Here is a 12,598-nt window from a genome sequence, read left to right on the forward strand (position 1 = left end):
AAGCAACTGAACCGGCAGCAGTGAAAAAAATGAAGCGTGTGCATTGGAACAAATCGGGGTCTCCATCTTTGCCTATTTATCTTGTGTTGAAGGTAGAAATGGCGAGCCTGGTAAGCTTTTAGCTTCCTCCAGCATCTGCTCTTCAGGAGTGAGTGGAACTCCGTTTAATTGCTGCTGACGCTGGTCGAAAACAGCTTTTCTGATGGCTCCTTGCGTAACATCGTCGTACTCTTGAATATTCCTTCGAGAATCTACTTGGCTCGTATCAATTTCCGGTCCGCCTTTCAGTGCACTCGCCCACCACGTCGGTTTGATTTTCTCCAACGAGATGTTCAGTGTGTGGTTGCCCTCGAGTGACCAGATACTCTCATCGGCACGGATCTTGTCGAAGAATTCTCCTTCCAGGAACGGCCTCGTCGGATCACTCTTTAATGAAACACGTAACTTCGTCGCCTCGATCTGACAGTTCAGCGCCTTTGCCCGTGTACCTTGCGCTACCTCCATCTGAATCTGCAAGATCCATCGTACGGATTTACTACTGTAGTATCTTGTAAGTACAAGCTCAAGATGCGTACCGAAACGTCCTCCAGCGTCTGTGTCCACGTGTAGTCATCAGCTACCCCGCCATTACCTACAGGGACTGGGTCATCACCGACGTCAATTAACCGTCATTTACTATCAAGAAACATCGTTAGTCTTTACCTTGTTTGCCGTCCTCCGTCAGCTGCGGTTTGATCTTCTCCTTAGCAGCAGCAGAAGCACTACGATTCCGTGTACTATCAGTCTTTGAAGCAGACAATACTGTAGAAGTAGCTGCTTCAGCGTTGCCACTGAGATTTTTCATGGGGTACTTCTGGAACGCAGCGAGCACCTTTTGCTGCGCCTGGCCAGGCAAGAAGCCCATTTTGGCCTTCGCGGGGTCGCTGGAGACCACGTAAAAGTCAGTCTTTCGATGCAGGAAGCCGAAGAACGACTCTAGCAGCGGCTCCACGCCGCCATGTTGCTGCGCCATCTGCGCTAATAGCGCATCGAAGCGGTCGGCCATGTTCGTGTCGAAAAGTATCTTTATCATTGGATAAAACCGATAAAACACTGAAACTCATTTTTCCGCCAATCCAAACGCAGATCTTCAGCCATAACGTCATCAACTTTCCTACATAGTCAGATCTAGTCAAACAGGGCGCAATGTGGTCGGCTCTACAGCATGCCAAGCAGACCGCGTGTGGCTTCGCTCGCAGACACAAGAAGCTGCTGATCGTGACGGGCGTGGGTGCAGCATGTGCTGGAGGCGCTTATTACGCATACAGACGCATGTTGAGTGAGGCAGAGCGCTTCACGCAACAGATCCAAGTGCAGATGGCCGAGCATCAGCACTTGCAACTGGCACTAGGGTCCACGGCGGACGAGAGCCGCGCGACTGTGCGGCGCTTTCTTCCAAGACTCAAGACACGACTCTACCAATTGTTGGACCTGGAGAGCGTCGTACAGGAGCTCAAGACTCTGAACAAGACGCAAAAGAGTCGACGTAATACTCTATGGGAGGACGCCAAGCTACTGGCCTTCACACGCTACCTGACGGCACTTGTGGCCTTCGGACTGTGGCATTTACTGGTGTTTGCACAGGTTTCTATCATCGGCAAACGAGTCTTCGAGAAGAGCAAGAGATCGGAGCTTTCTGACCGACAGAAGCAAAGAGAGGAGGCCGAGGAGCAGGCACACCACGCTTTCTTGACCTCTGGGCTCGAATACTTTTTGGATGAAGCTCTAGATAAAATCAAAGCACACGTCGAAGCTGTGGTCAAAAAGAATAAGCAGTTGCAAGCCTGGAAAGTCAGTCGCAAAGCTGCAGTCACCGCCGACGAGCTGAATGAACTGCTTCAAGCGCTGTTCCTGGCGGTATTGCCATCTCCAGCTGCTGTTGCTGCAGCGGAGAAACAAGAGCAGTCAACAGAGCTGCATAAGTGGCGGGAATTCTTGATCTATTCGGACAAACAAAAGGGTCAAGACGAACACGTGATCGGTCTCCTTAACGACTTGTGGGATCTACTCGAGAGCGACCTCTTCATGCCTGCGTTGCAGCATAGTTTGGGTTTCCTGTGTGGCAATGCCTTCCAAGATCTTGATGACGTCGTGTATGGACCAAGTAAACCTGAACCTCGTGTCGTAGAAGACACTGCCGAGCCGTCCAAGAAGAAGCCAGCACCTCCATTGGCAAAGCTCATCCCGTGTCTCCAAGCTGAGATGAACAAGTTGTTGCTGTCTTCAGGACCTGATAGCTACGCTGCAAAATACTCACAGGGTGTGGGCGAGATGGAGGCATTCCGTAACTTTTACGAGGCCATCTTCTTCGAACAGAGCGCACAGGACCCATACATGGGATCAACTCTCATCTAGACACACCCAGATTGCCTAACGTGTAGTTAAAACCGGTACAAACTTAATAAGTAGCGAGACATTCACAGAAAGGGAGAAGCACAATGCAAACTCTATTTTCTCTTATCAAAACCAACTCATCAATGTGGAGTGCATGTGAGCCCGTTGCATTGTTCTTGAAAGGGGATCTACACGCGGTTCTTATGTATATGCACGTCGTCTTGGACTATAATTGCGGTGTCGCCCAGCATTACTTTCACCACATAGGACGGTGGCCACCTTTAGCCAACTCTTGAGTGAGCTGCTTAAGCTTGAAGTCGAGGCTTTCGTAGAAGTAGATGGAGGTTTTATCAGCCCAGGACACGTCGATCTCTTGTTCAACTGGAGGCTGGACGTACTCGACGCAGTAGTTGCCAGCACGCGAGCACTTTTCGTGACCGTGACGTTCGCAGATCTTACGTAGCGTCATGACACACCGCAGCTTGGGCATCTCCTTGAGAAGCTGCAACACCTTGAGCATGAGTTGAGGACCGAACATCACGTTGTTGATGAAAACCACCGTCGCGTCCATGAGGCGAGCTTCCTCGGGAGGGACAAAGATGTCGCCTCGGAAGATCTCGATTTCTTTATCTTCGAGAACGGCAATATCACGCTCTTTGAGTCGATTCAGCGCCCTTTGTCCTTCCTGGACGCGATTCTGCATCAGCTCGATGCCTATTGCTCGTTTGCATGGCGTTTGAAGCGCTGCTTGGACCAAGATCTTTCCCGTGCCACAGCCAAGATCAAAGAACACGTCGTCCGCGTCCAAATTAAACAATGGCAGGACCGTGGAGGCGATGGACTCAACTGACACTTCACCGTATGTCATCAGTCGTCGAAATTCCTCTAAGCTCAGCTCCTTAACTTCTTGAGATTGCGCACACTCGCTCGTCTCCGTGAGAACCGTCTCCCTGGTGATGCTGTACATCTCTCGATCGTCTTGTTCCTGCTCTTCATAGAGCTCAGCAATGAGCTTCGACACATACTCTGTCTGAGTGTCAAACGAGTACGCGGATTCCAATGATCGTCGCGCTTTGCGACTTCGCTTCTTCTTCGGCGTCTTCTTCTTCTCGTCCTGAACAGGCGACAAAACGCCCTCGGGTGTCGCGCTCTTTGTATTGGCAGCAGCACGTTTCTTAGCTGCTGCCTGTTTGCGCTTCCTATCCTTCAATGCAGCCTCGGCACGTGCAGCAGCAGTCGCTGCCACAGCTGGACGAGCGTTCAAGAGTTCTGCCACTTTGCTCTTTTCGACATTCCGCCGCTTGTGCGGAGACTTTTGCCCCGATGACACTTGCTGTGACGGACTTAGCACGTCTACTGTGCGTCGTTTGCGTCTACTACGACGTGGCTCCTGAGGTACATACGATGTTTCCTCCGGGCTTTCTTGGATCCGCTGCATCTTCTTGAGTTGGAGTTTCTGCGCGTGCTTCAGCATGGCCGTCGTCTCTCCATCCGAGGAGCATGACGTGGTGGTGGACGTGTCACTGGCGTCCCCCGTTTCCATTTTGAGTACGACAGACTCGATGGCAGCGGCAACAGCAGTCGTGGCCTCGTCCTCACGTTTGATAGCTTCCTGTGACTTCTGTGGAAGCTCCTCGCGCGGGGTGGACGAAAATCCCGGCATATCGAGACTCGAAGTCGATGACGGAGTATCAGTTCCAGAGCGCGGACTGAGCAAATGCGGGCTAGAGAGCTTAAGGTGCTCAGCGGAGCGACGACCTCTGCGGTTGGCAGGGCGACGTCTAGCTGTCATTTATAGTCTTGTTTGAGCGTTTAAAAATAGATATGATCAATTTGGACTAAATTAGCATTTTAGCAGGTAGCCATATCTTGTGGCATGACTTCATGGTAGTTACAAGGCATGACATTATTAAAACGTGTTTTGGTTTATGGAGCGATTTCAACTAATATTTCCCTTATTGAAGACTAGCTGGCTCAACCATCATATTTATGCCAGACTTCCGGGCATCTTTGTGCTCAACCAAAGAGACAACCTATAGTGCACTGGTAGTGCGCACACGCGGCTGCCACTGGTATTCGCCCTGGTGGTACTGGAAGCCAGCTCTGTTCACCAGCTCGTCGCTCTCCTTGGGGCCACGCGAGCCGAACGTATACTGCAGCGGCTTCACCTTCTGCGTCTCAATCTCGTTCAGCAATGGCGTGAAGATCTTCCATGCAGCACGGAGCTCGTCATCACGCACGAATGCGGCCTGCTTACCACGCAGCACGTCCAGGATCAAGCGAGTGTAGGCGTCCGGCACCTCTGCACCCTCGTAACGCTCGGCGTACGACAAGTCCAGCTCGCTTGAGATCGCCTGGGTCTGCAGACCAGGACTCTTGACGTTCATCTTCAAGTAGACGGCTTCCTCCGGCTGTAGACGCAGCACCAACTCTTGTACTGGGATCTTGACACCTGGGAACAAGTGCTGCGCTCCAGGAGGCGGGCGGAATTGCACACGGATCTCACCCTTGCGTTCGTTCAAGGCCTTACCAGCCTTCATGATGAACGGAACACCAGACCAACGCGGGTTGTTGACATACATAACAGCTGTGGCGAAGGTGGGGGTCACTGATCCCTTGGGCACCGTCGGGTCCTCGAGGTAGCCCGGCTCGTTGAGCTCCTTGCTGCCTTCATACTGGCCCAGGACGGTGTTCTCGATCTTGATAGGCTCAATGCAGTTAAGCACCTTGACCTTCTCATCACGGATATAGTTGGAGTAGTTGTCACCAGCAGCTTGGATTGGTGGCTCCATGGCCACAAGTGACAGCACCTGAAGCAGGTGGTTCTGCATGACGTCACGGATGATACCGAACGAGTCGAAGTAGCCACCGCGGCCCTGAGTGCCGATGTCTTCCTTGAAAGTGATGGTCACACTGGACACGTAGTTGCGGTTCCAAATGGGCTCGAAGATTGCATTGCCGAAGCGCAACACGAGCAAGTTCTGCACCATTTCCTTGCCCAAGTAGTGATCGATACGGTAGATCTCGTCTTCGCTGTACAGCGCGCCCATGTCCTGAGACAACTTGTCGAACGAGTCGAGATCGTGGCCAAATGGCTTCTCGACGATGAGACGGTTCCAACCACGCGTGGTCAGTGCCGCCTTCTTGATGCTCGTGCCGATGGGCACGAAGACTGTGGGCGGGATGGCGAAGTAGAAGAGGCGGTTGGCCACAGGCGATCCATGGGCTTCTTCCAATGCCTCCATCTCCTTGCTTACCTTGCCCACATCTTCAGTTGAGTCGTATTTGCCGCTGCGGTAGATGCACTTGTTGAGGAAGGCCTCCTTGCGAGCCTCGGCCTCGGGTGTCTTAGGCTTGATCCAGGGCGCAATTTGCGCGCGGAAGTCGGCATCATTCTTGGCGCTGCGAGCGTAGCCCACGATGACCGCGTGTTCAGGCAGGTAGCCCATGGTGTAGAGCGCAAAGAGCGACGGATACGTCTTCTTCTTGGCCAGATCGCCCGACGCGCCGATTACAAAGATCGTCAGCGCCGTATCCAGGTACTCACAGCCGTGGTGCTCGTCCACAGGGGGCAAGGAGCTGGTACTGTTGCTGTTGGAAAGGCTCATGGTGATCCTCGAGTGGTCTTCTTCTTCGGTCTGACAACGTCGTCCCAGGGTGAATCTGCGTTTAAGCTGCGAGAGCATTTGCAAAACTGGACGCCCCCAAGCATAGCGGGCTCACCACTGTTTGCATCAACAGATGACCTCCAAGCAGCACAAATCACTTAAAGTTAGGATAATTCTGGCTATTTAGAATAAAATACAGCGTTTTATCGAAAATACTATATTTTGTGGAACAGATTATGCGCCATGCTCACCCTACAATTTGTTTTTACTGGAATAGATTGGCTGTAAATCGGCTAAAACCGCTGATTGGACGCCGGGGCAATGCAAATCGAGGTTCAACGTGCTTTGATATTAGGAAATCTTTCTCCGACCTTCGGAAACGCAACTACTGTACTGTACAGTGCTTGTACATATAGTGTGGCTGCCACACTGTGGCAGGCAAGGCAATTTAATTATAAACATGAAACTCACTACGTGCACTTCTGCTAGCTAAGTAGGAAGCGACAGAGCTACAGTATGAAAATTTTTGCTTACATGATTGACTATCCGCCGACAGAGAAAAACGTGTCCGCGTGATCTTTTCGTCAACTTCCGAGGGCCCACTAAAAATGCAATTCATTCAAATAGAGGTATTCTATTGGCTTTAATCAAGAGCTTTCACTTTTCTACGAATAGTTTTGCAAGGAAATAATAAGTTGCACTTAAATGCCATTTTGATTACGTAGTCTTGCGCAACTTTGCTCGATTATGTGCCTCACAGGTCACCACTGGCCGTGCATGATCACGGACAGGCATGCTACTAGTGCTCGGTGCAATGGTTCTGTATCCATAATTGCAGGCACTTGTCGCACTCATTTGTCGGAGCACTCGGCTAGTTATGGGCTACATCTAGCTAGAAGAGGCTGAATTTTGTCGCCAGCCTACCGGACGGATAGCCTGTAGCTACCGAGCAGCCAGTGACGCAATAAATGAAGTGAGTGGCGAGCATTACAATCCGCCCGCGTCGTTGAGCATGTTGCTACCGCAGTCCACTCCAGGACCTTGTGCCGACTCGGCACTGCGCTGTACATGTATTGACTACATTTGCAAGAAACTGAAAACAACACTGAAACAGGTAAACCTCTGTAAATGATCGGGGATTACCAGCACCTCACCTATCTCACACGAGAAACTTAATACTTAGACCTACTTGACTAACGATAAGGAGGACACACGCGCCTCCGTTTAGACAGACCGGAACGCACTGTGCCCAGCCATGTACGGAGATGCCATTACGGTCTCCGCGTTGTGCTCATCTGCAATGCGGAAGTGCTGCGTGCACAGACCTTTCCTACGAGCCTTCTTCTCACAGCCACCCATGGAGCAGATCTTACCGCCACCATGTTTGATGCAAAAGCCGTTGCCGCGGTCCTTAGACGAACAGCCCTCCTCTTTGCAGAGACGCTTACCGCCATGACTGTGGCATAAATTGTTACGCTGCGAGACACGTTCGCAGCCCTCAATCTTGCAATACTTGGAAGCTCGGCTGCGGTGTGTGGTGTGGCTGCTGCTGGGCGACGATCGGGGCTTAGTTGGGTACATCATCTGCTGCGCCGGGGTAGCGTCAGCCCACGAGCGCTTCTTGCCGGGGAAACTTGGACCCATGGATAAACTAATCTGCTGAGGGGCAAAGGCAGCCACACCGGGGAGTGGTGCCTGTGGCAGCGCGCGCTTGGCCATGTTGGGGCTGATCATGGGCCTAAACGAGGGCATAGGCGTCGACATTGGACTGAGGCGTGGTTGCTGCGGCGAAGATGCGGAAGACGCAGTGGGCGAGGTAGTCTGCATCTGCTTCAGTAGGCCTTCGAGCGATGGCAGCTTCGGGTTGATGCTGAGGTTGAGTGGGGACGCGATGGGTTGCTGCTGGAATGCCGACCGCACTCGTGATTGGGTCATAGCCATAACCGCTTGCTGTTGCTGAAGCTCCTGCTGCTGGGCCTGCTCGGCCGCTGCAAAAAGCGCAAGCGGTGGGTAGTCCGACAGCGACTGCTGGCTGCGAGGGGCTACAAACGCAGGAGCCAGGAAGGGTTGTGAACCGGTCATGGGTCCGGCGTAGGAGGCCTGGGAGGTGGTCATTGTTGCTTTAACGGTCGCCAGTAAGCCACTTCGCTCTCTGAAGGCAAATTCTGAAATGAACAGTGATCGTAAGGCACACCCTCCGGCCGTAATCGATGTGCCTCCAGCTTCGCGAAAACAAAAAAGCAATGATTGCGCCACTTCGAACCAATTACCGTCTCCAATGTCTTGCAGTTTGTATTGGTTCGAATGACAAGCCATTGCGACACCACTACGATTACGAGCTGGACTTAAAAAGAGTGGGGTCCAGAGTACATGTACCGTACAGTACCGTGAGAGCTCGTGTATGACGGCTCGCCCTACGCCACATGGTGTGGAGTGACCGCTGAGAGCGATTCAATTTTGACCAGCTCGCTGGGCTGGAAGCCCCAGTCATTTATTTAGCTGCACTCTAATGTAGGCTTTGTCGACTGAAAGCCCAGTGGAACAAGGCTTTAGCTCTTGTTCCCGTAGCCTGCATTTGTAGCAATCCTTGCACTTCGAAGTATGAACGTTTGGAAGCAGGCCTCACTCATCAGGTTGGCGGCACCACAGTCGACTGGCGGAGTTGCCCGTTGTCCCACCGGCATTTTTGCATTTTGTGGCAGTTTTGCAAAATAAAAAAAACGGATACCGGTACAGTACAGCACAGCGCTTTCGCGAGAGCTGACCATACAGGTTTTGCGTCTAAAGTCAAAATGTGGGTCTTCGGAAAACACGATCATTATACTAGTATCCGAAAGTGTACTAAATGTACGAGGGAGCATCAAGACTGTGTCAACCGTACCGGTTGTCTGTATACCGGAGCGCTGGACAGTCATTTTGTTTGTCATAAGCTTGCTTACCAGAAAGCTTTTTTACAAGCGTATCCATGTAGACTATTTACCCAAAAAATGCCAAGCTGCTACATGTATCGAAACAACTGTGGGTTGTAAGTAGATCTCTGAGTTTGATTAGCCTAGATTTTAGACGTTGATGAGGTACTCCGCTACTACGAGGACTTCAATGGTACTATGGAGGGCAATGGTCCACAAACACTTATACCACGCCACGATCGAGATTATTGTCGACCATTTTCTAGGTGCCATTTTCTTCCAAATGTGGAATATTCAAAAAAGACGATCCGTTGGTTGCACCGTCTTTTAACACGGACGATTCATTTCTTTCGGCCTCGATTACGTCGCTAGTGGTCCAGATTGTTCCACGCCAAGTTTGAGCCCAAATTGAAGGGTCGACCCTGTCACAACGCTTGGTGTTAACGCCCTTGTTTCCATAGTACATAAGCATACATGTACCATCATGTCATGATTCATGAAGGCTCACAGCTTTCGGTGCCTCTATGAAAGAGGTCATCATCGGACTGAGCCCTTGGTCCTCAAAACCCAAAAGGCATGATGACGTTTTTCGTGTTTTTCCAAGCGCGACATGTCGAAGGAGGAGCGTAAGCTTGGACTTTCTCTGCAAGCTGAACGACTGTCATTCATCCTTCGGCTCGAGGCAGCATCTGGCACTGCACCGCGTGAAGCACCGCACGAATTGCTGCAGCTTGTGAGATGGCCGCTTTACCCACCAAAATGCGCTGTCCAATGGACTCCAATGGAGTATGTAACTCCATTATGGAGACACCCGTGCGTACACGGATGAACACTCGATGCGCAAGGCTTCCAGCAAGCATGTTCACAGTGTGGATTTCGCACAAACCGCGATGAGCCTCGTAACCAGCTGGCCGTGCTGCCGAGCAGAGCGATTGTGGCGAACGCTTCGACGGGGGAAGTGGAGTAATCTGAAGCAAGCCCATTGAGATTGTTTGTCTATCGCGCTTGACTCCTCTTCTCTGGGCACATGTGATACCGTGTCCTAAGTTCGAACGAAAAGCGCTATTCGACACTCGCTCGGTATGCTGGACGCTGCTCAATATCGCCCGGTTGGAAATACTTCATCTTCCGTAGGCTGCTCTCACAGGATGCCTTGACGCGAAGCCTTCGAGCCGAGCGATTGAGGTGTCGACAAACCATCCATGGTTACGGTACCAAGCGGCAAAACGGACTTCGATTTCGAATCCAACAGGCAAAAAATCCGGTGCCCCACAAATGATTACGCTTCGTCGGAACATCGGTTGAGTTGCTCCACTCGGAAGCGACCATCGCTGAGTTGCGCTACATGTCGACGTCGACTTCATCGTTTTGGTACAAGGTACCAAGGTCGTCCAAGACCAACCATTGGCTGATGACATTGCTTTGTATAGGTGACTTATAGTTTGTATTTAACCCAAGCTTTATCTATCTATAGGAAAAACATTCTACCCTAAATTGGTCATTACGCTCCCTTTCGGTAAATGGATACCTGTTAGCTGCCGTTCACTGAGACTTTGTATTCTCGGAAGCCAACTTCCTCTAGCGCAAGGTGCTGTGTGATCCCGTCATACTTGGTAGCACTCGTAGTCGATCGACGCCACCGCGGGTAGTGTAACGGAGTACGTAGCCCTAAGTGTACCCTGGTTACATGAAGTGTGACACTTCACACTTCAGGAGTATGACACGTCATACTCCGATATAGTTGGTACAAGGTACCAAGGTCGTTCAAAGCCAACCATTGGTTAAATGACATTGCATTTCTATAGGTAACTAAGAGTTTGTATTAAACCCAAACTTAATCTACCTATAAATATACTCAGTTTACAATCTACCTTATTTGGGTCACTTCGCTCTCTTTAATAAAAGAGGGGACCTGTGAACTGCCGTTCACTGAGAGTTTGTATACTCTCGGAAGATAACTTCCTCTTGCGCAAGGTGCTGTGTGACCCCGTCACACTTGGTAGCACTTGTAGTCAATCCACGCCATCGCGGGTAGACTACCTGAACCTCCGAAGTTCGTTGCCACGGATAGGAACGACTTCTCCCATTTGAACGACTCTCAGTTCGAGTCGGTTCGGAAGATGGCAGGCATCTTCGGGATGGAGGCCCTGCAGAGCCTGGTGGTGTCAACACCGGCTGAGCAGCTCGAGCGCGTCAATGCATTCGACGCGTACGAGCAGGGCCTCATCGCGCATGTGCGGGAGAGCCTGCAGGCTCCGGCGGCGGAAGCAAATCCGCCTCACCCGAAGCCAATACGGCTGAAGGTAAAGCCGTATGAAGGGAAGGAAGGCGAGAACCTTAACTTCTGGGTCCGAGAAGTAGAGCTCGCGATGGACGCGGCTCTGATCTCGACCGAGCAACTGCGTGTTGCTTTTGCACTCTCCAACCTTAGCGGTCGTGCTAAGAGTTGGGTGTACACTCGGGAAGCAACATCCCCTGGATATTTCACATCCTGGGCTCAGCTGTGCGAACAGCTCCGAGCCGCGTTCCTCCCGGCGAACTACGAGTACCGCCAGCGCTCGCGCTTCCTCTCGTGCAAGCAAGGAAGGCGTCAGCTGCATGAGTACGTCCAAGAAATACGGGAGCTCACGGCGCCCTTAGTGGGAAACCCACTTAACGAACACATCAAGATGACAGTGTTCATGGACGGCCTTCCCGTGGGCCCATCGCGCACTCAGCTGTTCCGGGTGCAGTCAAGCATTCTGGAAGAGGCGATTCAATTGTCTCTTTAGAAAGAGTACAGCCATCGCCAGGCGCGTACGCCGGCCTCAGCGTGGCCTGGGAGCTCCTTGTCGGCTCCCGGTCGAACAAGCCCTAACGGACCAGTTCCCATGGAGCTCGGGTCCGCCGAACAGCGTGACATCCGCTACTTCGGCTGCAAAACGACGGACCACTTCAAGCGCGACTGTCCCGCGGAAAGACTCCGCAGACGGTCCTTCCCCAAGCCCGTCCTCAAGGGTCGCTGGCAGAAGCCAGGATCCCGGGGACAGGGGAACGCAGGGAACCAGTAGGGGCGGGGCGCCCTACTGGGGAAGAACTAAGTCTTCGTGATGGGTGCGCGGGTGGCGCGTACCACGGGGACTTAGCCCCTGAGAGTCTTCGCACTATCGAATCGGCGAAGAGCAGCGGTGGGTTGCTCGTAGTACACGGATGTGTAAGGGGACACGATCATCCCTTTAGAATCTTGATCGGTTCTGGGGCGTCGAAGAATTTTGCACGCGCCAGACGGCTACTCGTAATAGCAACAAGTTGTCCGATGCTTTGAGAGAAAGCAAGGGCAACGGGACGGTGTCAGTGCGACTGGCCGACGGGAAGGCCGTCACTGTCCCTAACGTCCCAGTGGATCTGGCCTTCAAGTTTGAAGACTTTGACAGCCAGTTCACTGTTCTTGACATGGATCCATATATGGTATGATCCTGGGTATGCCCTGGCTTGAGAAGCACGAGCCCTGGATCAACTGGCGAGGCAAGGCAATCGGTACCAGCCGCCCTGCGCAGTCCGACAGAGCATTGGTGAGTCATGTTCCCACCTTTGTCAGGACCCGGGTCAGCCGCAAGGATTGCCGGGGTATTAAAGCATCCGGCAGATGCTTGAGAGTCGTCGACGTATATGACGACTCTGAGGCTGTTTTGATGGTGGCAGCGCCCAAAGGAGGCGCTGGCCAAGTGG

At 52.2% G+C, this 12,598-nt stretch overlaps 5 protein-coding genes across 5 annotated transcripts; 1 reads left to right on the forward strand and 4 right to left on the reverse strand.

Moving 5' to 3' along the window:
* Positions 1-72: 72 nt before the first annotated feature.
* Positions 73-1,045, reverse strand: PITG_00143 (nuclear migration protein nudC-like protein; the record flags this gene model as incomplete). Its single annotated transcript, XM_002908724.1, has 4 exons — positions 73-510; positions 576-640; positions 703-761; positions 852-1,045. The coding sequence occupies 4 exons, from the start codon at positions 1,043-1,045 to the stop codon at positions 73-75; spliced, it is 756 nt and encodes a 251-aa protein (XP_002908770.1).
* A 140-nt stretch (positions 1,046-1,185) lies between these two features.
* On the forward strand, positions 1,186-2,499 carry PITG_00144 (uncharacterized protein; the record flags this gene model as incomplete). The annotated part of the gene is made up of 1 exon (XM_002908725.1): positions 1,186-2,499. The coding sequence occupies one exon, from the start codon at positions 1,186-1,188 to the stop codon at positions 2,392-2,394; it is 1,209 nt and encodes a 402-aa protein (XP_002908771.1).
* A 130-nt stretch (positions 2,500-2,629) lies between these two features.
* Positions 2,630-3,340, reverse strand: PITG_00145 (histone methyltransferase, putative; the record flags this gene model as incomplete). Its single annotated transcript, XM_002908726.1, has 1 exon — positions 2,630-3,340. One exon carries the CDS (start codon positions 3,338-3,340, stop codon positions 2,630-2,632), a length of 711 nt encoding a protein of 236 aa, XP_002908772.1.
* A 984-nt stretch (positions 3,341-4,324) lies between these two features.
* On the reverse strand, positions 4,325-6,059 carry PITG_00146 (glucose-6-phosphate 1-dehydrogenase; the record flags this gene model as incomplete). Its single annotated transcript, XM_002908727.1, has 1 exon — positions 4,325-6,059. One exon carries the CDS (start codon positions 6,057-6,059, stop codon positions 4,407-4,409), a length of 1,653 nt encoding a protein of 550 aa, XP_002908773.1.
* Positions 6,060-7,205: 1,146 nt separating this feature from the next.
* On the reverse strand, positions 7,206-8,096 carry PITG_00147 (uncharacterized protein; the record flags this gene model as incomplete). Its single annotated transcript, XM_002908728.1, has 2 exons — positions 7,206-7,883; positions 7,926-8,096. 2 exons carry the CDS (start codon positions 8,094-8,096, stop codon positions 7,206-7,208), a joined length of 849 nt encoding a protein of 282 aa, XP_002908774.1.
* Between the last annotated feature and the right edge of the window lie 4,502 nt (positions 8,097-12,598).

This window comes from Phytophthora infestans, genomic scaffold (assembly GCF_000142945.1).
Source record: "Phytophthora infestans T30-4 supercont1.1 genomic scaffold, whole genome shotgun sequence".
Classification (NCBI taxonomy): Eukaryota; Oomycota; class Peronosporomycetes; order Peronosporales; family Peronosporaceae; genus Phytophthora; species Phytophthora infestans.